This window comes from Carcharodon carcharias, chromosome 12 (assembly GCF_017639515.1).
Source record: "Carcharodon carcharias isolate sCarCar2 chromosome 12, sCarCar2.pri, whole genome shotgun sequence".
NCBI lineage: Eukaryota > Metazoa > Chordata > Chondrichthyes > Lamniformes > Lamnidae > Carcharodon > Carcharodon carcharias.
In genome coordinates this window covers 65,280,180-65,306,554 of record NC_054478.1, presented here as the reverse complement: position 1 = coordinate 65,306,554, position 26,375 = coordinate 65,280,180, and the positions used below count along the sequence as shown (strand labels likewise).

The 26,375-nt window shown below is 41.0% G+C and overlaps 1 protein-coding gene across 1 annotated transcript in view; it reads right to left on the bottom strand.

The window, feature by feature from the left end:
- The window catches only part of pla2r1 (phospholipase A2 receptor 1), a 127,968-nt gene that overhangs the window by 75,173 nt on the left and 26,420 nt on the right, over nt 1-26,375 (bottom strand). Inside the window, exons 3-10 of the mRNA XM_041200246.1 lie at nt 19,906-20,079; nt 19,655-19,819; nt 17,537-17,650; nt 16,936-17,088; nt 15,504-15,692; nt 11,817-11,974; nt 10,367-10,474; nt 6,400-6,506 (exon numbers count right to left, since the gene is read on the bottom strand). Of these exons, the coding sequence (XP_041056180.1) occupies nt 6,400-6,506; nt 10,367-10,474; nt 11,817-11,974; nt 15,504-15,692; nt 16,936-17,088; nt 17,537-17,650; nt 19,655-19,819; nt 19,906-20,079 (1,168 nt within the window). The remainder of the gene's footprint in view (nt 1-6,399; nt 6,507-10,366; nt 10,475-11,816; nt 11,975-15,503; nt 15,693-16,935; nt 17,089-17,536; nt 17,651-19,654; nt 19,820-19,905; nt 20,080-26,375) is intronic.

The window sequence follows — 26,375 nt, the reverse complement described above, 5'->3', positions numbered from 1 at the left end:
CTTCCTTAAGGAGACCAAAACTGTACACATTACTCCAGATGCGGTCTCACTAAGGTTCTGCATACTTGTACTTGTATACTCCATTCCTCTTGCAATAAAGACCAACATTCCATTTGCCTTCCCAATCACTTACTGTACCTGGATGCTAACTTTTTGCGATATGTGTACCAGGACATCTGGGTCCCTCTGTACTGTAGAGTTCTGCAGTCTCTTGCCATTTAAATAATATGCTTTTTTTTATTCTTCCTGCCAAAGTGGTCAACCCTATATTTTTGCACATTATATCCATCTGCCAAATTTTTGCCCACTTACTTCACCTATCTATATCCCTTTGCAGACTCATCTTCACAATTTACTTTCCCACCTATCTTCATGTCATCAGCAAATTTAGCTACTATACACTCTGTTCCTTCATCCAAGTCATTGATATAGTTTGTAAATAGTTGAGGCTCTAGCACTGCTCACTGTGGCACTCCACTAGTTACATTTTGCCAACCAGAAAACAACCCATTTATCCCAACTCTCTGCTTCCTGTTAGCTAACCAATCTTCAATCCATGATAATATGTTTCCCCTACACAAGGAGCTCTTGTTTTGTGTACTAACCTTTGATATGGCACCTTATCAAATGCCTTTTGGAAATCCAAGTACATCAAATCCACAGGTTCCCCTTTATCCACATTACGTGTTACTTCCTCAAATAACTCTAATAAATTAGTAACCATGATTTGCTTTTCACAAAACTCGCACAGCTGAACATGCATTAAATGAAACGAGAGTCAGCCCCCACCAGCGCATTTTAAAGGGATCATGAAGTACATGCGGGTTAGTTGCTACATTGTTTCTTCTGGCTGCTGGTGCAATTGGGAACATTTTTGGAGCGTTCCCATACTTGGTTAAAGTTTGAATAGTTTACAGGGAATGGTCGGGCTGATTCTTAAGTACTTTTTTATTGATTTGATAGCTTGTACGGAAATAATTTGCTTCCAGACACAGGTAGCCTGGTAGAACTTACTCTGGGAATTGCACATAACTGGGAGAATAAAGAGCGGCCACACAAAGCAGAACAAGCTGAGGGAAAACAGAGAGGAGGAGGAAGGGGAAAAGGGCTCTCAAGCAGGGGTCCACATCTACCGAATTTCTTCAGGGAGCAATTCTCTTACCTCAGCATCAGGGAGGATCAAATCTCAAGATGCCTTCACTTCACAAGAGATTGTGACTGAAACCTATCAAAGGCCTCAAAGTAGGACAAGGGTATGCCTATGGGTGTCAAAATGACGATGACTCTTAAATTTATGCATCTGGTTCCTTCCAGGCTGCTACTGGAGATATATGCATTCTTGCAGTTTGCAGTATACTGTTGCATAAGGGAGGTCACGAAGGCTTTTGATACATATAGAGACAGCTTCATTTCATTCCCTTTTTCCAGAGGCAGTAGAGTGAGCCAGTGTGTTTGAGTAGATTGCAGGGTTCCCCATGGTGCAGAGCACCATTGATTGCATGCATATTTCTTGCAAGTACCTCATGGGAACTTAACCATTTTCATGAGGTGAAAAGAATTGCACACACTCAATGAGTGGCTGATTTGTGACCACAGGCAGTGTATTAGGCAGATGGATGCCCATTATCCTGGCAGTAGTCACAATTCACCATTCTGTATCAGTCCTCTGTGCTACCTGTATTTGGCCCACCAAAGCAAGCAAACAGTAGCTAATGGGTGGCAAAGGTTATCCGGTCATGATCCTGATCCAGAACACTTACAAAAATGCATAGCAGGCCTAAAATGGGAGCTATGCTGCCATAAGAAATATTACAGAGCAGCATTCTCAAGCAACGTTCCCATTGTCAGGATTGCATTGTAGAGGCCCTGTAGTAGTCAGTTGAAGTGTATCAAGAATTGTGGTTGCATATTACACAGGCTTGCCATTATGATGGAACCACCAGCTACACCTTAGTGCGTTCACTCAGTTCCTGTCTTGTGTATGCTTTTGTCTACCCTAGTGCTCCTACGAGGTGCTTCCCGAGTAGATGTGGAATTGGTTTGGAAGGCTGCTGATCTTCAGGTGAGGACACTGTAGATGGTCTCGGAAGGTGACCTTGAGCAGCCAAGGGTCTAAAGGTCTGGCTTCCAACTGAACCATCTCGGCTGGCTCCAGCTGACTGGGCTGGCTTGCTGACAGGCAACAACAGACGCACTGGTGGAGTGACATGCTTAGGAGTACAAATGCTGTCATCCTGAGACAGAACAGCAGGTTTACGCTCCATGAAGCCACTGCCACCTTCCTGGGCAGCAACTCAGCAATCCTACTGATCTGTTGGAGACAAGATTGATGGACTGCTGTGATGCCCTAGAGACCCCTTTGACTATTGGTACCGAGAGCTATGATGGCAACAGTTTGAGCTTCCAGTGCAGTACTCAGACCTTGGGTGGAAGTTGTGACATCAATCATTAGAATGGGTTCTACAAGGTGTGCTGTGGAAATTACCACCCGTTCCATGTTGGAAAGAATGGACTCCAGCTCTGTGCAAAGTCCTGCTCTGAGTCCATGCTCTGTCATATTGAGCGCTGGTTTTCTGGCAGGCTTCCCAATTCACCAAACATTTTGTTCTCTACACCCACTAGGCTTCTTCTGCAACCTGGTCCATCAATATCCTGATCTGACTCCTGTGCAGCAGAATTAGTGTGTGACATTGCTCTCCAGTGAGCTTGCGCCTGGCCTATTCTTTCCCGCATCCTGGCTCCAGTGCACCTGATCCTGGTGTCTCACCACATGCAGATCCTTTCTCTATCAGTTCCTCCAAAACATGTGTAGTGTCAGACTTGGAGCTGCTGACTGAGTGCAAGATTGAGTGATAGTATTCTTCATCTTCATGGTCATCTTCTTCCTCCACTATCTGTGAAGGTTGCAGTTCATGGACATGTGAAATGAAAGAGGTTACAAGGTTTGGGTTTGGGTTGTAGCGAGGGAAAGAAATAAGTAGAAGCGTATATTTACACCATCTGAAGCTGGTGTGTGAGAGGATATTGTGGAATGTGTGAGAAGTGGGGTGAGAGGAAAATTAGGTGTAGAGAAATTGCCATCATTGATCCCTCCAGCCCCACCAGTGACCATGGCCTCAGTGATGTTCCTTTCCACGATGGCTGGCATGGTCTCCTCTATCGTGATTAAAACGTGCAGGTGCATTTCTCCTCCCAGTTCTTTCCAGCCATCTGCTGTTATGCACTACCTTCCGTAACAAAGAAGGAAATGTGTCAGTGAGAGTCCTGCAATATATTTTTGTGATGCGACCATCATTACTGAATAGCTGCCAGTGTGTTGCAAGCTGAGAGTTGTGGGTGTGAGGTTTGCTGCTGTGCCAAGGATGATGTAAAGAATATGATTTTTAGGGATAAGTACTTATTTATAGAGTATTGGCAGGCAGATGATGAGCACAGTGAACAAGGCTGGTGTGGCTGGTATGGTATGTCAATTGAAGATGAACTCAATTATCTTGACAAGTCATGTCAGATCATTAAATTTCTTCCTACATTGTATGCATGTTCTTGGAGCAACATTCCTAATATTGATCTCTGTTGATTATATTTCCCACTGCCTCCTGAGCATAGCTGCATGCAGCATTCATTTCAAAGAACAAGCAGCTCAATTTAATATACTGTCTGCAACACAATGAACAGGCGCTGGTTAATCATGTGGCATGATCACCATACCTATTTTCAAGGGTTAGCCAATTTCTTAACCATTTACTTTTCCCATAAGCAGCTTTCAAGAGGACATTTATTACTCCAAGTTTGGTAGATATGCTTTATACTGCACTGTTACTGCTCTTTGTGAATGATTGTCACAGAAGAAGCTTTGTTCCTCATCTTGGAATATGCTGACTTTAGTTGTAAAAGAAAACTGAAATTAGCTTGTCACTGCAAAAAATGTATTTCCAAACGATTGTAGGAGATGTAACTTTATGAAAATATGACGACGACACTGGCAACCACTTAATTAGCCTCTTATCAAGTTTTTATAAGTGGGAAGATTTTTTTAATTGAAAGAACCAAATGTATTATTTTCCAAAAATAAAATACTGCAGATGCTAGAAATCTGAAATAAAAACAGAAAATGCTGGATATACTCAGCAGGTATGACAGCATCTGTGGAGAGAGAAACAGAGTTAAAGTTCAGGTCATGTCCTTTCATTAGAGTTCCCATTTGATAAGCCAGTAACTGCTGCTGTAAAATCAGCGAGCAAAAGCGAGCAAGAGCGAGGAAGAAAGAGTGAGAGAGGAAGAGTAAAACAACCCAATAGGGAAAGGACAGGGTCAGGCACAAATTTTTAATTTGCAATCCTATTGAATAAGATTCCACATGTGGAGCATTAATTTCTAAGATTTGTCCTGCTTCTTACAAAGATGAAGCTCAGCAAAAAGCGTGGAAACCTCTGTTCTAGATGAAAGGGTTCTGGTAAGGAGCTAGAAGAGTTGGTGTTAGGATGTCAGTAGAGACTGATAACCTTTTCGAAAAAGTTCAAACTTCCAGTGAATTACTCCAATGATTACACAAGGTTTCAAGTTAAAACCTTTACTGTAACAAAAACTAAAAGCAGCATTGACTAAACACTATTTCAGTAGGCAATTTATACTCTAAACTATAGAAAAAATCCCCATTAAACTTTCACAATGACCAAAAATCCCCCACCAATTGTTATTCTTTACTCTGTCTCTTAAGTGGACACTGCATTCTCCAGGAATGAGTCCACAGCTATTATAGTCATAGAGTTATACAGCACGGAAATAAGCCCTTCGGCCCATCATGTCTGTGCAAGCCATCAAGCACCTATCTACTCTAATCCCATTTTCCAGCACTTGGCTTGTAGCCCTCTATGCTATGGCATTTCAAGTGCTCATCTAAATACTTATTAAATGTTGTGAGGATTCCTGCCTCTAACAGCCCCTCAGGAAGTGTGTTCCAGATTCCAACCACCCTCTGGGTGAAAAGATTTTTCCTCAAATCCCCTCTAAACTTCCTGCCCCTTACCTTAAATCGATGCCCCCTGGTTATTGATACCTCTGCTAAGGGGAAAGATTTCCTCCAAACTACCCTATCTATGCCCCTCATAATTTTTAATATTTCTATCAGGTCCTGCCTCAGCCTTCTCTGCTCTAAGGGGTAAAGATACAGCATGGGGTTAGATAGAGTAAAGCTCCCTCTGCACTGTCCCAATCAAAAACTCCAGGACAGGTACAGCAAAGGGTTAAATACAGAGTAAAGCTCTCTCTACACTGTCCCCATCAAACACTCCCAGGGCAGGTAAAGCCAGCTCCTTTTTCAACTGGATAACTTCTACCGCTGCCACCACCACCCACCCCCCCACCCCCAACCAAACTGACGTTCACGCTGATGAGTAAATTGGAGATGTCTCTCTCTATTCAAAGTTAGGTGAGTCTTCCAAGCTTTGTTTAAACCCTCATGAGCTTGGTCTATTTAATCCATGCACAAGCTCTGATCCGCATCCTGCGTGAACAATGGAGACTTGGTGCCACCATCTCTCGGCACTCCCTCTCTCTGATTCCTGTAGACTGACTGTTTGTGAGGTTCAGTGATACTTTTTAGGAAAACCCGCAACCTCATTCTATAATTGCTTTCTATGGATCCTTCCCTTCTCAAAGCTCAGCTCCATGACAACATGAATCACATGGGCGTTGTATCTTCTAGACTCCCTACTTCATTCCATCTTGGAATTAAATAAGCAGTTAAAATGTTTAACTGTTCATAAAAATTTGACATTCCTAACACCTCCCTGTAACTTGGAGATTAATCATCTATCCACCATCAGCACAGCTGCCCTAGTCATTGTTTACAGTTGTGAATATCTTGCACCTTCTTCCCAAAGAAACAACTTGGGTACTCATTTAATCTTTAACAACCAAGCCACCCAAGCTTGTTGTGAGCAGAATTCAGAGTAGGTCACATGATGCTCTTCACTCCTTCACCTTACCCTAAATTAAGCTTGGCCTAAATAGCCAAGTGGTTATGGTACTGGGCTTGTTATCCCAAGATCAAGAGTTCAAATCTCACGATAGCAAACTATGAAACAATGTAACTTCATCTGAATAGGAACAGATGGAAACATGTTTGTACTCAAAAGAGTTACCCTAAATTAAAGACACAGTCCCAAAACATAACAATCTTATAAACCTTTGCATCGATAACAATAGAAAAACACAGCTCTTCAGAATTTGAAGTATATTCCCCTGCCAATCAAAGGCCAGCAGGGAGTTGGGGGGAGAGGTATGGAAGGGATGTAAATTCTGAGCTTATACATGAAATTAGGTTGTTGAGATAAAAAAAACTGAACAACTGATTCTCTATCCATCAACAAAAATTGATATAAGAATCATAATTTTTACCTGTTTTCAATGGTAACAAGTGAACAATAATATCTTTTTGAAACTGCCTCATAGGTTTGTAGGTGATTATCAATCTTATAACAGGATTCTTCATATCTTTTCCAGTCCTGAAAAATGAAAGATCCCCTTAGTTCCCAATATAAATCCATGGGAAAGATTTTCTCTAGCTGTTGTGCAAAGCAATGATGAGGAACTAGGAGAAGGCAACTAGGAGGGGAAGGGAATATGGGGAGAGGCAATCTGGAGTTGCAGGGAGGTGGGAGGGAAGGCAATCAAGAGAGAGCTGACTGGGAGGGGGCCATCAATGGATTTCAGAATTGCTGCAGGGCCAGTAAGAGCAGGAAAACTTTTTTAATTAAAAGAAAATAGTTGTTGGCAGCCATGGATGCTATTGAAAAATCATGCACAGATTTGCGCACACCCACCAGCCCATCATCGATGAATTTTCAAAAACAGTGCATTAACTTGCATTAGCCCTCTAATTCACATATTCCTTGGCCTAATATACCTGGAATGAGCGGGCTGTCTTATGAGGATAGGTTGGACAGGCTGGGCTTGTTTCCACTGGAGTTTAGAAGAGTTAGGGGTGGCTTGATTGAAGTATAAAAGATCCCTGAATGGTCTTGACAAGGTGGACATGGAAAGTATGTTTCCTCTTGCAAATGAGTCTAGGACTAGGGGGCACTATTTTAAAATAAGGGGTTGCCCTTATAGAACAAAGATGAGGCGAAAGTTTTTCTCTCAGAGACTTTAGAACTCTCTGCTTCAGAAAGAAGTGGAAGCAGGGTCACTCAATATTTTTAAGGCTGAAGTAGATTGTTCCCTTGCCTAACAAGAATTTAAGATTATTGGGGGTAGATTGGAACAAAGAATTCGAAACACAATCAGATCAGCCATGATCTTATTGAATGGTGGAGCAGGCTCAAGGGGCTGAATGACTTACTTCTGCTCCAGTTTTGCACATTTGTATGTTCATAATGTCCAATCTAAGCATCTGCCTGGGATACATAAAACAGTGGGCTTCATGTATCTAGCAGTGGGACCAAAGCTTGTGCATACTGAGTGCAGGGGATGCCACTGCTAAACTGGTATGTTTTGCACCAGTTTAACACCTGAAAAATGGGTGCAACGAATACCAATTTCATCTATGTGCCACTTTTGGATAGAAATTAAGATTTTCCTTTCAACACGTACATTTATTGCTTCCAGATTGTCAGGAAGACATTGTAATTTTCATAATGTTATTTGAAATTTACTGTAAAGTAGGTTAGTAGTGGGGTCTGTGTCTATGTATGTGTATGTGTCTGTGTGTGGGGGACTTAACTGATTAGAGACAGCTGTTCTGAAGGCTTTTATGTAAGAAAATAAGCTAGGTTTGAAATGTTAAATAGGTAAACATGGATGAAGTTTTAGAATGTGAGGTATAAAGGGAACATTTGCATTTTTAAATAAACTAGACTAGCTTGAATTCAAAAGAGGGGATGAAATGTTTCACTTAGTCAGGAGAAGTTAAGAAACAGTGTGTTTATTTTTTCCAAAGATTACTAAGTAAAATTGGTACTATGATAGATTTCTTATTATTAGAGAGGTTAGAAAGTCCAAAGATATCATGAATCAATGGGAATTTACATTCAAAGGGGGAAAGATGTACAAAGGAGAGAAGGCTGTGTGCAAGGAAAGGCAATCTAAGATCTAACAAGTGTGAAAAGCCTCCAGCCTCTGTGCCCAAACTGCATCAAGAACTGAAGTTAAGAAAACTCACTTTGAATTCAACTGTTCAGGGTACCGTGTTGTTTTGCCTGGGTCTTTTAAAATTTGTGTAATTTTACTGTTGCCTTAATGGAGGTGTAGCTGGGAGTTAGATTAATTAGGGGAGCTAGGAGTTATCATAGTAGTAATTTGTAAACCTATGTATGTGCTTAACATTATTTCTTTTATTAATAAATGTTTAATTTAGTTTTGTAAAAACCCTCTAAGCCTTGGTGACCTTTTTAATGAATTCAAAGCCCACATTTTGAAATAAATACAAATTGCAAATTGTTGTAGCAGCTGCTTCAAGTTTCCCTCTGGTATTTGAGCAGCTTAGCATTTAACATCTGCTGTGCCATGACACAGATAATCAAGGAAAATAGTAGATGAAAACAGTACTGCTATATCATTCCATAAAAGGCAATGACTATTGTTGCATTAATCAAGAGTTAACCAACCATTGCTTAAGCTTTTCAAGAATTACAAAGCGCATTTATTAACCCGTGGCTTTGCAGAATTAAGGTGGAGTGGTAACAATGAAAAGGATCATCTTGATTTCCAAGAAGCCACCCTCCCATGATTTCTTCACCTTCAAATAAAGAAGGCATAAGTGACTGTTGCAGAGATCATGAGGAAGTGGGAACTCATCTTCATTATTCTGTGCTGACAATTGCAAACCAGCTGGAGAGTAACATAATAACCTCTTACAACTCTTATGGAACACAGCACTGTGATTAGGGGGAAATCTGCAAAACAGGCACAATCAATGACCTCCAAACTCTGGGAAAGCCTCAGCTGACATACAGAATTAGGTTGCCCCATTACACTGCAGCTGGTCAGTGGAAAGCTGATTATATTATTGACCCTACAGAATGATCCACTGTTGATACCTTAGTGAACAACACTGGCAGTGCAGACTGGTAAAGCTGACAACCACAAGCAGTGTACACAGAAGATGGGTGATCATGTCTGCGTGTCTTCTTAACAAGAGATTTTGCTCTGTCACAGCCTCCTTTTTAACCCTTAGCCTCTTTTAGCGTATTTCTTCTGGAATCTCAAGTAGCTGCATCTGAACCTGAGGTTATAGTCTATGGGCCTTAAAGGTACACCATTTACTATCGAATATAATGGGTACAACTTTCATTCTCTAGGTGGTTCTCCTCTGCCAACAGCAATAATAATAGCTGAAGTATTATCAATAGATGACAATTGAATCCAACAATAACCAAAATCTATAGTATACAGAAAAGGTCTCAGCTCAAAATCTGCATAACTGTTGGAAATTAGTTTAACTGGCAAAAACACTCAATCCTGCAACCATGCTGATTTTGTGTTTTGAGGTTTGCAATACTGCGCATAAGCCATGGAACATGATGCACTCTCCACTTAACTAATTATTGGCTCAAACTGTGCAGTGAACAGTGAATGAATGGCTTTTGCCATTAGCCTTGTGCACAACTGACCACAGACATTTAGTGAGCTTGTCAGCAGAGACTTCCTCTCTTTCAGCATGTGTACATTTGGCATCCTCTACACAGGGAATTTGTGGCATCAGTGAGAGGACAAACAGCAGTAAAGCTACTCAACCTATCAGGTTTGAGAATCTTGACTGACAACACACAAAGCGAAGTAAAACACAGGAAGTTTAAGACGTTGTACAGGAAGCCAAATAAAGTGTGGTAACTTATGCTTTTACATGCATGTTTTAGCTTAGAGCTATGCATAGTGATGGTAGAAGCTCCGTCAAATGGCTGACCAAGAATCTCTCCCGCTCTTACTGCCTGCCATTGGCATATGTTGGAAGGATATGTAGGTTGAATGTCCTATAATCAAGTAGAGTAGGATTTGAACCTGGAGCTTCTGGCTCAGAGGCAGGAATGCTAACCCACTGTGCCACAAGACTTCCGTCTGTCAGTTTTACCTAGCAATAATAGTAAGCCTCGCTGTAGAACAAAACCCAGGCCATTATGCCAGAGATAGTAAGCTTAACTACTCTTATGCCTTTAATGCTGCAGCACACATAAGCCTCTGAAGAGTAATTTGACAGTATATCAGAAACAAGTGGGAATCATGCAGTAAATCAAACTCTTAATAGTACTACTCTGTTACCCTTTTATAATACACAGATGTTCCACCCACACCAATAACAATTTCCACCCAATATTGGTTAAAACATTAAAACAAATCCATATTGTATTCCCAGAAATAGCTATTTCACCTCAGGACAGCCCTTATCCTTTCCAGTTTGTCCCTGTTCCACTTTTCCTGGCTTCTTACAAATGCTCCATATATTTTCCTCACAGTCTTTAACTTTCCATTGGCCATCCTGTTAATTAAAATTAAAAAAAAACTATTAATTCAAAGACATAATGCAAAATAACTGTGACCACATATTACTGCAACACAGTGCTTTTTTGAACATCTACTTGTCTATTTGCAAACATTTAGCTGTGTAAATCTCACCAGGTGTTTGTTTGCTCTGGTCCAAAAATGGCATAACAATTACACATACACAAATATCCCATCAATTAAAAATATTAACAAGTGGATATTGCAGATAAAATATTACTATTGCATGTAAAATGAAGACAACGGTTAGGTATTCAACATTATTTTACTACATTAAAAGTACTATATAAATCCAAGTTGTCATTGTACTATCAGAAAGATTATGCCACATCATGATAGAGGAAAGTAAAACTTTATTTTCAGCATATACCAAAGAAGGAGTGCTATCCAGGATCATTAAGAATATAAGAAGCTGCTTACACTGCTTTGTCAATTAAGCAGCATGACATCAAATGCAAAACAGCTTCTTTTGACAACTAATATCAGTCTTTCAATGAATATTGTGAAACGTTCTTGTTTCAAATACAAAGATATATGGGTGGCCAGATAAGATTATGAACTCTTCCCTAAAGTAACAAGTTAAAAAGATTGGATGGCAAAAAATATACAGCTAGCTTGCAAATGTACAGTTCAGGTATAAGTACAAGAACAGGTCATTTGAGACAGCTTAAAATTTAGCTAAAAAGGCAAACATTGAACTGGAAAAAATAACAGGCATTCAACCACTAACCCACTTTTTCCTCAGAAGGTTTACAATCACTGAGTTTTCCCTAGTTACATAATATCTTGAAAGAAAGTTTCACATGAATAGTCCTTCATCCCCAAAAGCATTTAACAGATCTCTATAACAGCTAAACATCCCACATCACACTGACTTGTTTGCGTCCACAGAGAGACCTGTAGATTTGAAGACCTGCAATAGTTTTGATAAGTCTTTGATTAAAAAGTGGGACACTAAACTAAAAACTATTCAAGCTCAGAGAGTGGTGGCAGATCATGAAATAAGGCATAAAAGAGTGGTTAAATATAACTAGCCTATTTCTAAATCTGCTATCGTTATGAAAAGTTTTATAAACTTTAACGTATTCTAACAATTCAGTTAAGTAGATGTTTTTCTAAAGTAAAAGATATCTGTGTTTCTGAACATTTAATTAATTAAAAAAATACAAAGGGTTTTACTTCTGACTATCTGAATCACATACAGTATTCATAAGATTAACAGAAGGGATATTATTTCTAAAGCAGCACTCAAATGGTCTGTGGCTAGACAGTAAAATAACAGTTCAAGAAGGCACTGAAATATTAGTAAATATATTTACAACCTTCTGTGATGACACACACTGTTCTGTGGTGTTATATGGAACATGTGGTTCATTTTTATGCCAGTAAGTGAATGTCACAGGTGATCCTTCTGACCATGCAAACACAGCTGGTGTCCTGTTGTTGGCAAGTCCAATCCAAACTTCTGGTACAGTTTCTGGCAGAAAGATTGTGTATATATATTTAGTTAGGTCAGACAGCTTGAAATAATTTTCTCAGTACATAACTGCCAGCTTTCTTCACTGTAAGTTTTCACATTCATGGCAGCAATTAGGTCAAAATGGTGCATAGATTTGATATACAGTAGGTTTACCCTGAGAGTCTGGTTAGCTTAGTTGACTAAATGACTTGCGTGTGGATCAGGTTAGCACCAAAAGCACAGGTTAAATCCCTGTTCTGGCTGAGGTAGGTTTGAGGCCTGCTTCCTTATTCCACCCGTAGTAAAAAAAATCACAGCACTGTACCGTGGTTCAGTGAATAATCGCCAAGGACCTGCCTTCGGGCACAGAACTCACGAAGAGGAAAGTGGTTTATTCTGTACATATCCAGGAGATTTGTTCATCAATGAAAGATTATTTAGAAATCTGTCTTAACACTTGGTAATTCACTTGGCACACCAAAACCTTTACTGGTAGAGACTATGTCAATATAAATCACTTATCAGTTACAAAAAATTCACAACGTTTAATGTATGTTAAGAAATAAGAGACATATTCAATGAACTTGTATCAATTGAGGTATAAAGTACCTGAACACAAGCATGGTAAAATTGGCTGCAATTGCAAATGCATTGCAGAACTCACAAACGCGTATCTTGCAAAAATATATTGCTGAGGAGAAAACAAATGGAAAATAACAATTTCGGCCCATCACACCCATCAGAGAATCATTCTCTTTGTAGCAAATCTCAAGGGTTTGCCAGACAATTCTCTGGAGAACTGTTGCTACATAGATAGGTCTGGAGGTGTCCTGTTGTATAACTTACAAGAAGTCTGTTCTGATGAAGGGTCACAATTAACTCTGTTTCTCTCTACAGATGGTGTCTGACCTGTTGAGTATTGCCAGCACTTTCTGGTTTCATCTCAAGGAGACTAGTCTATTCTTTGCTCTATGTTGCACAGTTTTGCCATCCAGTTGGCCAATCCATTCAGCCAACAGCAGAAGGTGACATGAAAGCTGGGCAGCATGCATAACAGGAGGACACTGCGGATAAGGAAGTGCAAGGCCCTTCTATCCTGCAAGCTTGTGTGGTTATCAAATATTCGAACACTGCATAATAGAATTTTAAAAAAAGAATGTAATTTATAGTGATATTTCCCCTGCCACTTACTACTATTCACTTTGGTGCAACCATCTAGTGCCTGTCTTAAGTGCTCTTTTATTTACTCCTATGGGGTGCCAGGAGTGGCTTCAGCTTGTAATGTACATGGCTGCTCAGCATTCAGTGAGGGAACTTGAGATAATCATAGCCAATGATCTCAGAGAGCTCAGATCTGAGAAGGTCCAGCCGATTTTGTGGCACTAAGACTGTCACTGGACAAGGGGATTGCAGAGCAACAAGCATGAAGGTTCCTGAAGGAGGACAACATGCACCTCCTATCACACTGCTGCCATTCTTGTGGGGCAGTGCCACAGCATTCCTACTAACCTGTGGGAAAACAGACCGTAGGAGTGCTTTGATATCTTGGAAGCCCCTATCAAAGCTTTCATTCAAAGTTAGCAAGTATGGCCTCAGCAAATACATCCGTGATGCTATTGAATTCCGTTTTACAGGCTTAAGCACAGGATGCATAAAAGTCACCATTCACTCCTTGTTCAACTGCAGTAACTTGATGCCATGCCTGAATTCTATAGACAGTTAGGTTGCCCAAAATTCCTTCCTCCAATAGATGAGACTTCCAATCACCAACGCAGTTTAAGTTCATAGCTTATCCACCAAATTTAAACAAGGCATGAACCTGAAAAGGATTTGTGCCTCTTATTGATCTCATCACACAAGCAATGCCATTGCTTGAAACTTAGAACTTGGTGTTCACCTCTAGGCAGAAAGGAAGTGCACATCAGGGATGGATGGAAAAGGGGAACAGGAAAGCCAATACCCTAACTTTTTGTCTTCTCCCAATGCAGGTATCTGCACTCTGTACAAACAGGTTGCTGCCTCCACAGGGACCCTGCAGTCCACCTCCGAGGAGAAGGATGTTCAAGCCTCAGAGGAAGGGTGGGTGTGGGAAGGCAAACTATGGTGAGGTGACCTTCAACTGGCATGGGGACCCGGGAGGGAGGTAACCCCCTACCCTTTCACTAGCCAGCAGCCAGCAGAGTCAAACCTGGCTGTCTGTACGTTGGGCACTGGCCTCTTCTGCTGCTCATTACATCGGTGCAATGGCAGGTTAAAACCCTTAACTGGACATTAATTGCCCACTTAAGGGCCTTAGTTGGATCAAGGGTGGGCATCCCATCCAATACCTCCACCGTTGCCCGTAAAATTGTGGCAGGGGCGGGTGAACAGGCAGCAAGCATACTAGCTAGACGTTTAAGGAGTAGAAGCCCTTTCTGTTTATCAATGCTGTGGGCTAGTCCAATGGAACTTTGATGGCCACATGTACCATCTATTACACGTTGCACACATGGAAATCCTGCAATGGTCCTAAAGCCAACAACCTCTCAGCCTGGCTATCAAGGTCAGTGTGCTATTGCACAAACTCTCCAGCACTCAAACAGTGCTTTGCTCACCTCCATAATGCAGTGTTGTGCGGCTGCCTGGGATATCCCACACATGTCTCTAGTAGATCCTTGGAAGGAACCAGATGTGCTGAAATTCAGTGCTGTGGTGATTTTCAGCATCAGTGTCATTGGGTGCCAACCCAGTCCAATCGGTTGCAAGTCGTCCTGCAACTTCGCACAGAGATTGGTTGCAAACTCCCTTGATGGGTGCATTTTCTTTGACACTGGTGCTCCAACATATGGAGATAGGTTATCGACTTCTGAACACTCCAGCATGTGGCATGACCCACCTTCAGCCTCTTTCCTGCTGCTGTTCCCCATGGTGTAATTCTGCAGCCCACACTTCTTGTTGCTATTGCTGCTGCACTGGCATTGGGGACTCTGGAGCCTGGTGCACACTTCCTCTCCACCTTTCCTCCACCACTCAAGGATCCAGGAGGGCTGGGTGCAGAAGTCCCACTTTTTGGACCATTTCCCCCTTTCATCCCAAGATCAGCAACCGGTAATACCAATAGTTGCCCCTCAACTTCTCTGAGCTACCTCTTTCCTTTGCAAGTTCATTGGCTTCCTCTCCTTTTTCAACAAAAGTTTCCACTACAATGGAAGGCAGCTCCACAATGGCTGATCTTCCCCTTAGAGTCTGAGGATACAACCGCCTTTGAATATCTGGGGATCTGATGACCCATAATCCTCCTGCATGTTAAATTTGGAAGGTACCATTTAATTCCAGGCAGAGGGATGCTAATACGATATAATGACCTTTTTAAAGAGCTCAAGTAACTTGCCTCTGCTTCCATATAGCATTATCACTTTGCTGCCTCTCCGCTACCTGTGTAATTCAGCCCAGGGTTCCTGGGATGGGTCTCCGCTATGCAGCCTCTTGCAGGATTCTATGGTTACCCCTCAGCCCCGGTTCCCACCCCATGGGCTGCATTAAATTCCGCAAATGAGTGTGAACTCACCATTTTTAAATTGGTTAATGAGAATTGCCACATCTGCCAATGAGTGCATACTAGTTAGTTCACTTCCATGTAGGTGACAGGACATCAGAGCATCTTTCCAGTTCAAATCTTCTTTATGCATTTTATAGCAGAATCCATTGTAGGAAAGCCAGCCAGGTTCACAGTATGTGGTCCTATACTGCCAGAATTCTGTCAATGAAGTCAATAGTAAAAGAAAAAAGACTTGCATTTTCATCAAATTCTTCACAATCACATGAACTCACAAAGCACTTTACAACCAATTAAGTACTTAGTGATGTGTAATCACTGTTGGACTGGTGGAAATGTAGCATACAGTGAGGGTCCACAAGCAACAACGTGATGATGACGAGGTTTTATGTGCTGTTTGAGGGATTGGCCAGGACACTGGGTAGAATTTCTTTTAAATAGTCCCATGGAATCTTTTACAACCACCTGAAAATGGAGCCTTAGTTTACAGTCTTATCCAAAGATGGCACCTCCAAGGGTGCAACACTTCCTCTGTACTGCACTGGAAAACCAGCGTAGAATTTGTGAACAAGTTTCTTAAGTGGGATTTAAACTCACAACTTTCAGGCTCAGAAGAGAGAGCTTTACCACTCAGCCATAGCTGAGTAATGAATTATCTATTAAATATTTTCTACTTCAGGATTATGTGGTAGAAGCAAAAAGCACAGAAACTGCATAAATGAGAAATCCCATCATAACAAGATGTCAAAGCAATTTCAATTAATGTAATAATTTGTGCACCCACCTGAGTAATTGATCATTAAAGCTGTCAGGTTGTTATAAAATACCAACTGGGAGAGAGAACCTGGTCTCACTTCTTCTGCCCCACACAACGTGGTTGCCTTTTAAATGCCCTTAGGGTAACCAGGACCTGTAACAACTTTTGCCTTACCCGCATCCCAAGAACGAACGTTAAAAATAGAAAAAAGGTTACTTTTTTTTAAAACTAGCTTTCCTCATAACTCACAGGCTAAATGAACCATGCAGTTTCAAAGTGAGCTGAAGGAGCAAGGAGATCAGAAGTTCAAATTCTGGTTGTGCTGTGTTAGCTGATCTCAACTGGGGCAGCAGTGGCAAAGCTACAATTCATATCAGCATTCCAAGCTACAGTAAATAAAACTTCTACTATTGCAGGCTTCCTGTTCCTGGATTGATAATTGGCAGTTCCTGCTGGAAGTGGGTGCCCAAAAGACACTGGGTGAGGGAAGGGTTGGACTTGGTTATGATGACTTCTAGAGTTCAAGAGTTAACTGGCGTTCTGTCTGCAAATTCACACATGAAGAAAAGCCACTTGGTCAAAATGGTGGAAGGCCATGCCATCACTGATAATGTTCTACAAAGTGCTTTATTAAATCTAGTACATACAAGAAACAGAAATGAAAAATTCAGAAAAATCCTAACTTACCAAAGGGTTCCACTTTTTTTGTAAAGTTCATCATTTTTTTACAAATATAAGGTAGGGCTGTTTCACATACAGCGCTGCTCCAATGGTAGTCTAATTTAGAGCTCAGTATCCCACAGTGATATGGTGTTCCCAGTAACGAGCCCCGAGGCTGATCTGTGGAACATAACATTGAAAGGTTTAAATTTGGGTTTCTCTCCACATTGCTGCAATTGATATTTAAATCTATTCTAATGGATTTGGTATGGTATTCATATTGAATTTTAAACCATTTACATAGTCTGAAAAATACATAAAGAGGAAAGAATAGAAATTGCTTGTGGTAGCTCACAAAAGCCAGTGGGCGGAGAGGGGGGTCAACATTCTACCCATATCAAATATGTCTCCATTATTTGATCATCTAGATTTGAATTTTAAATTGGAGAGTCAGGGGATAGATTATGGTCCTTTCTCCCTATCAAATCTTCCATGGTTGTAATAATGGAATCCAAAATCAAAGATATAAATTTGATAAAATCAAGTTAATAATAGTCAAGGGATAGTTGAATATTTTTCATGATAACATTTTTCATGATAACATTCACCAAAACAGTTTCCTAAATACCTGTGTCCCAATTTACAAAGCTCAAAGGTTCTCCATCTGACCACTGCCACCCAGTAACTTCATCCAAATGATTGAGGCCTATCCATGCCAGAATTCCAACATTTTTCAAATGCTCTGTAAAAAAAGTTTTGCAGCTGTGTGAAATTTGCAGCAGTGCGAACTAGTTATTATAGTACTGTTAAGATTTAACTCATTTCACATCCTCTAATAGTATAAAGTAGCACACATCAATTAAGCAAAAATATGCGACAAAACAAATGAACATTATACTGTATTGATCAATTAATATTTCTTTAGTTTTCACACATCAGGTTAGTGCATTAAAGCAAATTATTTTTCCTGAAGAATAATAATGATGGTTGTTTATGTTATAAAAGTGACCCACTAAGTGACCAGTGGAATAATTCAATTGATTTCTAGCAGCTATGTTATTCCTGGGCATGTTCAAACGCCAGTCTACTATCCATAATGATGATATGAATGCAATTTTTTGTTTGGCTTTCATTGCAACCATTTCGATTTTGACTTGCACGCCAGGGACTGTTTCCTGTGCTGCAATTTTTGTCTGGTAACCAATAGACCTGATGAAGTACAACATTTTGTTTGCACTGTGATTGGCAGTTGCACCTCCAAATTGGCAGTTGCATCTCCAAATTGAAACAAAAATACTTAGTGTTTTTTTTCAATGCAGGTTACTTCTTAAAGCCAATTAAAGGCTGATACTAGACCTTTTGCCCATCCCTGCACCACTGATGGTCATTCATTCAACCATGACATTCCCGTCGCCAGCAATTCTTCCAGTGTCAATAAGTGGACTGTCACAATGCCAAATGCACCGACTTTTGTCTCAACTTATTCAATACCAGTTAAAGGGCAATGCCATTCTGGTCAGTGAATTCTCATGCCATTTCCAAAATGCATCATGCAGCAATGAATTCCATGATGCAAAGACATTTTCTGTGACTGTGCCCTAAAAAGAAAACTGTAGGTTTTAAAATATTAATTCTCAGGACTTCAGTGTCACTGGTAAAGCCAATAATTATTGTTCACCCCCAGATGCCCTAGAGAGGGTGGTAGTTGGCCTTCTTCTTGAACTGCTGAAATCTATTTGGTGAAGCTGCTCCATTAATGCTGTCAGGTCAGGATCTCCAGGTTTTTGATCCAGCAGATATATATCCAAGCCAGGATGGTGTGGCCTTAGAGGTGATGGTATTTTCATGCACCTGCTGCCCTTGTCCTTTAAGGTGGTGGATTTGTGTGTTTGAGAGATGCTGCCAAGGAAGTCTTCCCACATTCCCCCACAGGTGAGTGGCAAGAGGTCAGAGTCCATCTCATCCTCATTAGTTCCTACCCACCTCCTTTCTGCCCTTCATTCGTGTCTGTTTCTATCAGGCTTTGTTTGCTTTCAAAACACAATGTAGTAAAAAAGGAATGAGGAAATAATGTATCTATCTCATCACATTTGCTCATTCCAAATGTCATCAAACATTGGTGACAAATAGTCAGTTTCAAAATGTAACTATCTTTTCTAAATTGAATAATAGCATAAGACAGTGTTTCTCACACAAAAGCTGTAATGGATGAGTGGGCCATTTGGGCCACCTTAGTTCAGCTAAAATTATCCTCAAGGTTCCCCTCAATTACCCTCTAGAAAGTGTAGCACAATGGAATATAATGACATGCTCATCCAGAATGCCCACAGCTATTAATAAAGCATTACCTAGATTTGAATACTCACATGAACTGTTCGGATGATAAAATCATGGTCATTTGAACCTAAAAATCTGTTTTATCAGTGAATGCACTTATACTTATGTCAGTGATGTGATTTTTTTTTTAAAGTAAGATGTCAGAGGTAGAATGTTGATTTTGTTTCGTGATGAATGATAGCAGCTGGTCTGGTGCCAGCATTTTATATTTTGTCCATAAAAATAAAAAAATGTCCTTCATATGGAAACAGCTATGCGAAGAGGCATTTATGAGTGCTGACAATAAAGGCACAAGTTAAAACACAGAAATTTTCAAACACAGCTGAACAAAAGATTTTACATTGGTGTCTGTGACACATTTACAATTTCCTCAGGTTAAAATCAGAGCACTCCTTGTTCATAAACTTACTGTTGAGATATTCCTGTTCCTTAAGATCTCTGATACTCAGCAAATCTCCTCCCTGTGCCTGACATGAAGCACGGGCCTCATTCCAAGAATGAAGAGCCAGAAAATTAAATTGATAGCAAGTATGTGAAACAGGATCCTTTTCCCAAACCATATCACATCCAGGATCTGTAAAAAGATAAACAAAAATCGTTAATTGCTGGAAGTTAGAAATGTTAAACTGCTAATGGTGCACAACTATCTTAAACTCTTACCTAAATTTGGGCAAAACCCCCATATTTCATCAACATCATAATTGCTGGTAGTTGCACACCAAAGGAGTTTATCTTCTCTCCCTTCATTAGTACACTCATGGTACCATTTATTGTTATATTTAAATGGTAGAGCACAAGGCATCCCATGGGAGTTTCCAAGTATAGTATGAATTTCTGAAAAATAAAACATCAGGGATTTTTTTTTCAAATCAACACACTTACTTTTTTCATTCAAGTATCTATCAATTCTACAGTACTACCACACAGTGACACATGGGCCTGAATTTTACCTTTGACGGGGGTGCCCGATTGGCGGGCCTGGGAGCAGTTGGGAAATGGACCACCAACCGTGATCAGCCTCCGAACACGATTTCACACTGGCTGGCCAATCAACAGCCAGCCAGTGTGAAACACGCACTCAAATGCTCAGCAATGCCGGGGTAGGGGCGGGCAATGACGCTTCTACGGGCATGGGTGAGCGCTGCGAGAAAGCTCCCTGAAGGCAGGCAGCTTCCTCAGGGAGCTAGACACCTGAAAAGACCAAAATAAAGCTTTAAAAGCTGAAAAAGTGTCCATTTATCAAAATCAATCATTGAAAATATTGCTGATAAAAATGCTGTCCACAGATATTTATTTTTATTTTATCTCATCATGGAAATTTTATCCCGCTCTTGGATGAGGTTGATGAAATATGCAAAGGCCGATTTGACCATCCGCCATCCATAAGGTTGGACCGGCAACAAAAATTTGGAGTCAATTGGGCTGTTACTGGATCTGTAGAGAGTCGAAATGTAGGGTAATATCCTTATGTACTTCCAGTTTTCCCCATAAGGAAGCAAGCAGCGTGACCAAAAAAAATCTTTGGATCATGCAACTGTGGGCTTTGTGTAAGAGCAAGAAACAGTGCAGTTATAGCAGATGGCATTGTGCGTTGCATCTTCCAGTTGGTATTCCTCCTACAGTATGTAATCTTACTAACTATTCTTACAGGCTGAAAGGTTTTATGTACAAAATTAAACATTTAACATTTGAAGAATTTAATTTGAATAAATTTTCAGCTTGGATGTGACATAATTTTCACTATAGTAACTTGAAGCATTTCAGACAAGGGTTCACCTAATGGAATCAGAGGTTTCTCAACAATCTTTAGAAGGTTTTGAAGTACCTTTTTAAGATTTTATAAAATCAATTGCAGGTTATGTATATTGGAAAAAAGATGAAGTTGTTTTATATCAAGAATGTAACTGAGAATATGAAGCGTGTTCCAGAAGTTAAGAATGGAATTAATTTTTCCTGTTCACCCTTCTTACATGTGTGCTGAATGGGCAGATTCGGCCAATGTGTGCTCAGTCAGTCCATGTCTCTGTGCATTCAGATTTTGGAGGTTGAGGGAAAGGTCCAGTTACACGGCTAGTGCAAGCCTACTCCCTGGCAGGGCTTTGCATGGGAATCAAGCTGAAGGTGCAAGACTGATTGGAACTAGCAGGCCTATGGGTTCTTACATATTCTTTTAGTATAGTCTGAGACTTGCCAATCTAATGGGGAGGTCTAAGTACAAAGCCCACCACTACCAATTCCTTGGGATGTTTCTACAAACTCAGGCTATTTACAGGGGCATGACTAATCCCTCTGATATATTTCCCCCAAATAATTAACACCTCTATTTATAATATAGTTATATAAGTGGGAGTATGAAATACAGTCCAGAAAAAATGGAGGATCTTGCATTTACAAATCTTCTTTCACAACCTCGTGATAGCGGAAACACTTTATAGTTATTGTAATGCAGCAGCCAATTTACACACATAAAAATTCCACAAACGCCAATGAACTTAAAGATAACGTAATCTGTTTTAATAATGGTGTTTCATGGACAAATCTGGCCAAGACACCAGGTGAACGCCCCCATTAAAAATGTTTTTGGGGAATATTGTGTTATTCTGTAAAGGAGGCTGTGTGTCACTGCACGTGTGTGTAAATGATTTAGTTAAGCTGGGCAGAGGTTACTAGGAGACAGGTTGTCTGAAAGGATAGAGATGTTAGGTTTGAGGTACAAGTAAATTGGTTGGATCTACCATTTGCATTTTTAGATAAGTTGAGAGTTTGTTTGAATATCAAAGGGGACAAGAAACATGTTTGCATCTTGTAGGAGTTCCATAGGTAGAAGAGGGTATGTTATATTGTATTGACTTGAAAGTAAAGACAGATAGAAAACAAGAAAGATTTTATATTTGGAAGGGTTTAAGTCTCAAAGACGTGTGAGAACAATAGAACCTGAGATGAAGGGGGAAAAAAGTAATTTTAGAGTTACTGTGGAAAGCTTAAGGTAGCTGTGAGATGGAGCTAAGGTCAGCTGAGCTGGGAGCTGTTAGCTTTAGCTCTAGGTTGGGAGAAGATGCAATTTAAATCAGCCATCAGTCAAGCCAGAAAAGTCTTGTGCTGCAACACACAGGTTTTTTTTTAAGTCTTGGAATTCCACAGCGGAGTGGAAGAGAGTTAGAGGTCATGTGGTATACCTTTATTAAAGCTACAGCAGTTTGCCTTGGGTAATATTACTGGATTTTTACAGTTAAACATCTATAAAGGGAGTGTTGCCTGGAAGGTGTTTACTTGTGGGATTGACCAAGTTGGGAGTCTTTTGGGGGACTATTTTGTAAGGCTAATTTGTAACTGCAACTGTAATCTTGTGTGCTTAAGTTTTATTTTATTCTTGTTAATAAAACTTTTACTTATAATTTTTAAAATCCCAAAAGTGTTACTGGATTTTTTGCTGCTTAGATCAGTATTCATCTTCTTGTTTTCAGAATACAAAAAAGGGGTATGGCCCGTAAGCCAAGCTTCCCTCTGGGACTTGGTTTGCGCAGAAACTAACATCAGCTGTGGTCATAACAACTGCCTCCCAGAAGATTGAAACGCTGTGCAGCCATATTACACCAGTGGAATCAGGACCTACTTTTGATCCTGAAGGCAAAAACATTTTTAAACTAGTAAAATTCCGCCCCATGTTATAAAGACATGCAATATGGACATGGAAGGGAATAAATTGCAGGCTCTTAAGAGTCAGATTTCTTAAGTATTGCCAAGGTTCTATCATTTATGCATTCTAACGGTGCCGCAGATGGCCATGACGAAAGCACTCCCTTGCTCCCCTAATCTTATTAGCTAAATGATTGTTGGCTGAAGATCTGCAATCCACTTTCAACAGGAGTGCAGCATGGTTTATCCCAGTTCAGGTCACCTCTCCCTAGAATTTCTTTTCAAGCAGCAATAGGAGACCCACGTTATTCCAATCACATAGCAGTTCACTAAATTAAGAATGCTATCCATGATCTATTCAATTCCAACCGTATACAGTGAAGCAAAAGAAAAAGGAACAATATTCAGTTCCACTGAGTAGCAGAGTTCCCATAGACATAAGATGAAAGCAAATGAAGGCATGTGGCACTCAAAGATCAACATGACAATCCTCTCAATGTTATGAATGGAATGGAATCTTATTCACTGCGCATGCAGCAAATATGTAATGGCAATCACCTTATTCTACTTGTGCATGCCATAAATCCAGGTAGCTGCCAATACACTATCATCTAACAATTTACCACACCAGTTCTGTACGCATGACTCAAACATATCAAGATAGTAGATCAGCACTCAAAGCTACTCCCTATAGTTGCGGCTTCTGACTCTTGTAAAGCTGTTCTGCAAATGGAGGACAAAAACAGGGAAGAGCTGAGTCCAAAATCTCAGATAAAAGGGTGCATGTCTATACTCACACATTGGAAAGGAGGGAAGTTGACCTTGCCAGATTCAGCATCGTTAGATCATTTACATTAATTAGAATACAGTGGGAAGAATTGTCCCCTCGTCAGTGGGGGTGGGGGGGGAGAGTCCAGGAGCCGGCACACCTCTGATTGGCACTCCCAATTGGAGACGTGCCTCCATTTTACGTGGGGGGGCAAGCATGCTAAAAAGCGCACTCGTCTCCCTAAGACTAAGTGCTGCCTCAGGGAGATCGGCGCCAAATTCAAAAATGTGATATATAGAAAAATAAAATTTCCCTGGCATGTCCCCTCAAGTGACACTGTCACATGAGTTGGGACATGATCATCACTTTTAATTAAACTTTTATTAAATTTTTAAAAACCTACTTGAAACTTCATCCCACCGGTGGATGAGGTTTCATGCTTGTTCTGAAGCCCGCCAGCTCCCGGCCAGCCCACCAACATTAAGGCTGGACGGGCAAGTCCTTTAACTAGTTCAATTAGTTTTTAAATGGTCTCAATTGGCCGTTGACAGGTCGGCGGGCGCACAGCTGATTCAGCTGCGCCCCCACTGACCTGAAAATTGAAATGACGTGGGATGATGTTGGGGATTCCGCCATATGTCATCCCATGTCATTTTATGCGTCAGTGAGCAGGTCCCACCACCCCCCCGCCACTCGCTGAACTCAATATCCTGCCCAGTATGTTCTCTCTGCATTTTCTACATGTGCAGGAAATGCTATGGCAAGAGGCAAGCTAAAGATCTGAGGGGCTAAATTGGATAGCCCCCAAACACAGGTGTGCACATCGCTGTGTGCAATTCACCCAACCCAGTTCAGTGTAATGCAGGCTGCACGCCAACTTCATAATTCTTGCCCATGAATAAGCCTCTTAAAAGGGAAGATGCATTGTGACTAGAGCACATGCAGGGAATCATGCAGGATGTGAATTTAACCTGCAATACAGTGAAAAATGGTACAAAATGAGAGAGAGATGGCACCAATGTTTTCAAAAATTACACTTGGGAAGCCTTGGTGAGTAAGCTGGAAAGTAGAACAGATGCTCTGCAAAGGGCCAAGGGGCGCTCCAGACACATGCTCAAAATGCAATGGGAGAAGATAGCCGGGGAGGTCAATGCTGGCTTAGTCCCGAGGACCTAGATGCAGTGCCACAATGATCTGACACGAGTGGTCAAGGTTAGCGAATGCCATATCCTATAACTGCACCACGTGCCTCAGACACTGTTCAAGTCCCACATCCTCATCACTGAACTACCAATAAATCTCTATCAATCAGGACTCATACCCAACAATCATATGTTTCACCTCGCCCTCCTGTATCACTGTTACAAATTCTACAACCACATCTCACAACATGTTGCTCAGATTGAGACTAAAATAAAGAGGTTCATGAGCTCCTCGCACTTCCTATTGGAGGTGAGGGCAGCGGAGATAAGAAAGGATGGTTTAAACATAGGCACAAGCTTTCAATTCAAGAGCAGTGGGTGATTCCACTTTGACAATACAGGTACCAGAATTATACTCTATGGTTGCTTTATTGTTTAATCACAATTATAAATTTTGAGATACATTGATCGGTTTCTTGATTGGCATCCTTTCATTTGCGAGCAATTTGGTGAGGCCAGATGAGCTCATCTGCTGCACTTCTTTTGATGGCTCAACAAGTCGATTTTGGAAAGACAGAAGCCTGGATCTTCCGCCCCACCATGGCGGGACCTGCTGCAGGAGATTCAGTGGCCCAGCCAAATGTCCATTGACTTTCATTGGGACCGGACAATCTCAGCGGAGGGCGGGACGGAAAATCCCAGCCATAGTCTGCCACAAGTGTCACACATGAAGTTGCTCCTTGCCAGTGGTGCAGGGTGATCTCTGCTGATGTCTTCTTTGCAGGGCTGACGTCTGCTTTGGAGCTTCTGAAACCACACGTTGTCAGGGTGGCGAATTCCTGCCCACAGCTGGTGTCAGCATTTGCATCATCAGCTAAATTTTCTCACTTATTGTGATTGATGTTGAAGGATTTCATGTCTCATTTGACAGCATCCTTGAATCGGAGTTTTGGGCACCCTGCTGGTCTCTTGGCATCGGCAACCTCCCAGTTTGAAACAATCCTTGGGGATGTAGCCATCTTTATTCCACCATGTTGTCTTCATAGGCAATACCTTGGGATTGAGAATGACTTGCTTCCACTTTAATTCAATTGGTTCTGGGGTGGCTGATAAGTTCAATATATGATCTACAGACTGGCACATGCAGGACATGTGGTGCATGAAGGATTAGGCAGAGGTGGTGTTTGGAGGTTTGTGTGCTTTTTCTGATATTTTGACTTCACCTTTGCATGATCCCGATGAAGCCTTTTGCCATGTTTGGTGCCTTCCCAAATAAACCTTCTCCATTTTGGTCAGTTATAAGTCAGGGATGTTTGATCTCCTCAGTGATGTTTTGAGGACATCCCTAAAGCATTTCCTCTGTCTTCCTGGGCCTCTCTTGCCACTACCAAGTTGAGCAGTTTCTTCAGGAGATTGGTGTCAGACACACAAGTGGAATTGTTTTTGAGGGATTAGCACCTCAATGCTAGGCCAGTTAGCTTGGGAGAAGACCACTTCTCTAGTCACCAGATTTGGAGTGAAGGTACCACTAATAGTAATTCTCCAATGCTTTTAGATGCCTGCTGTAGGTTGTCCAAGTCTCT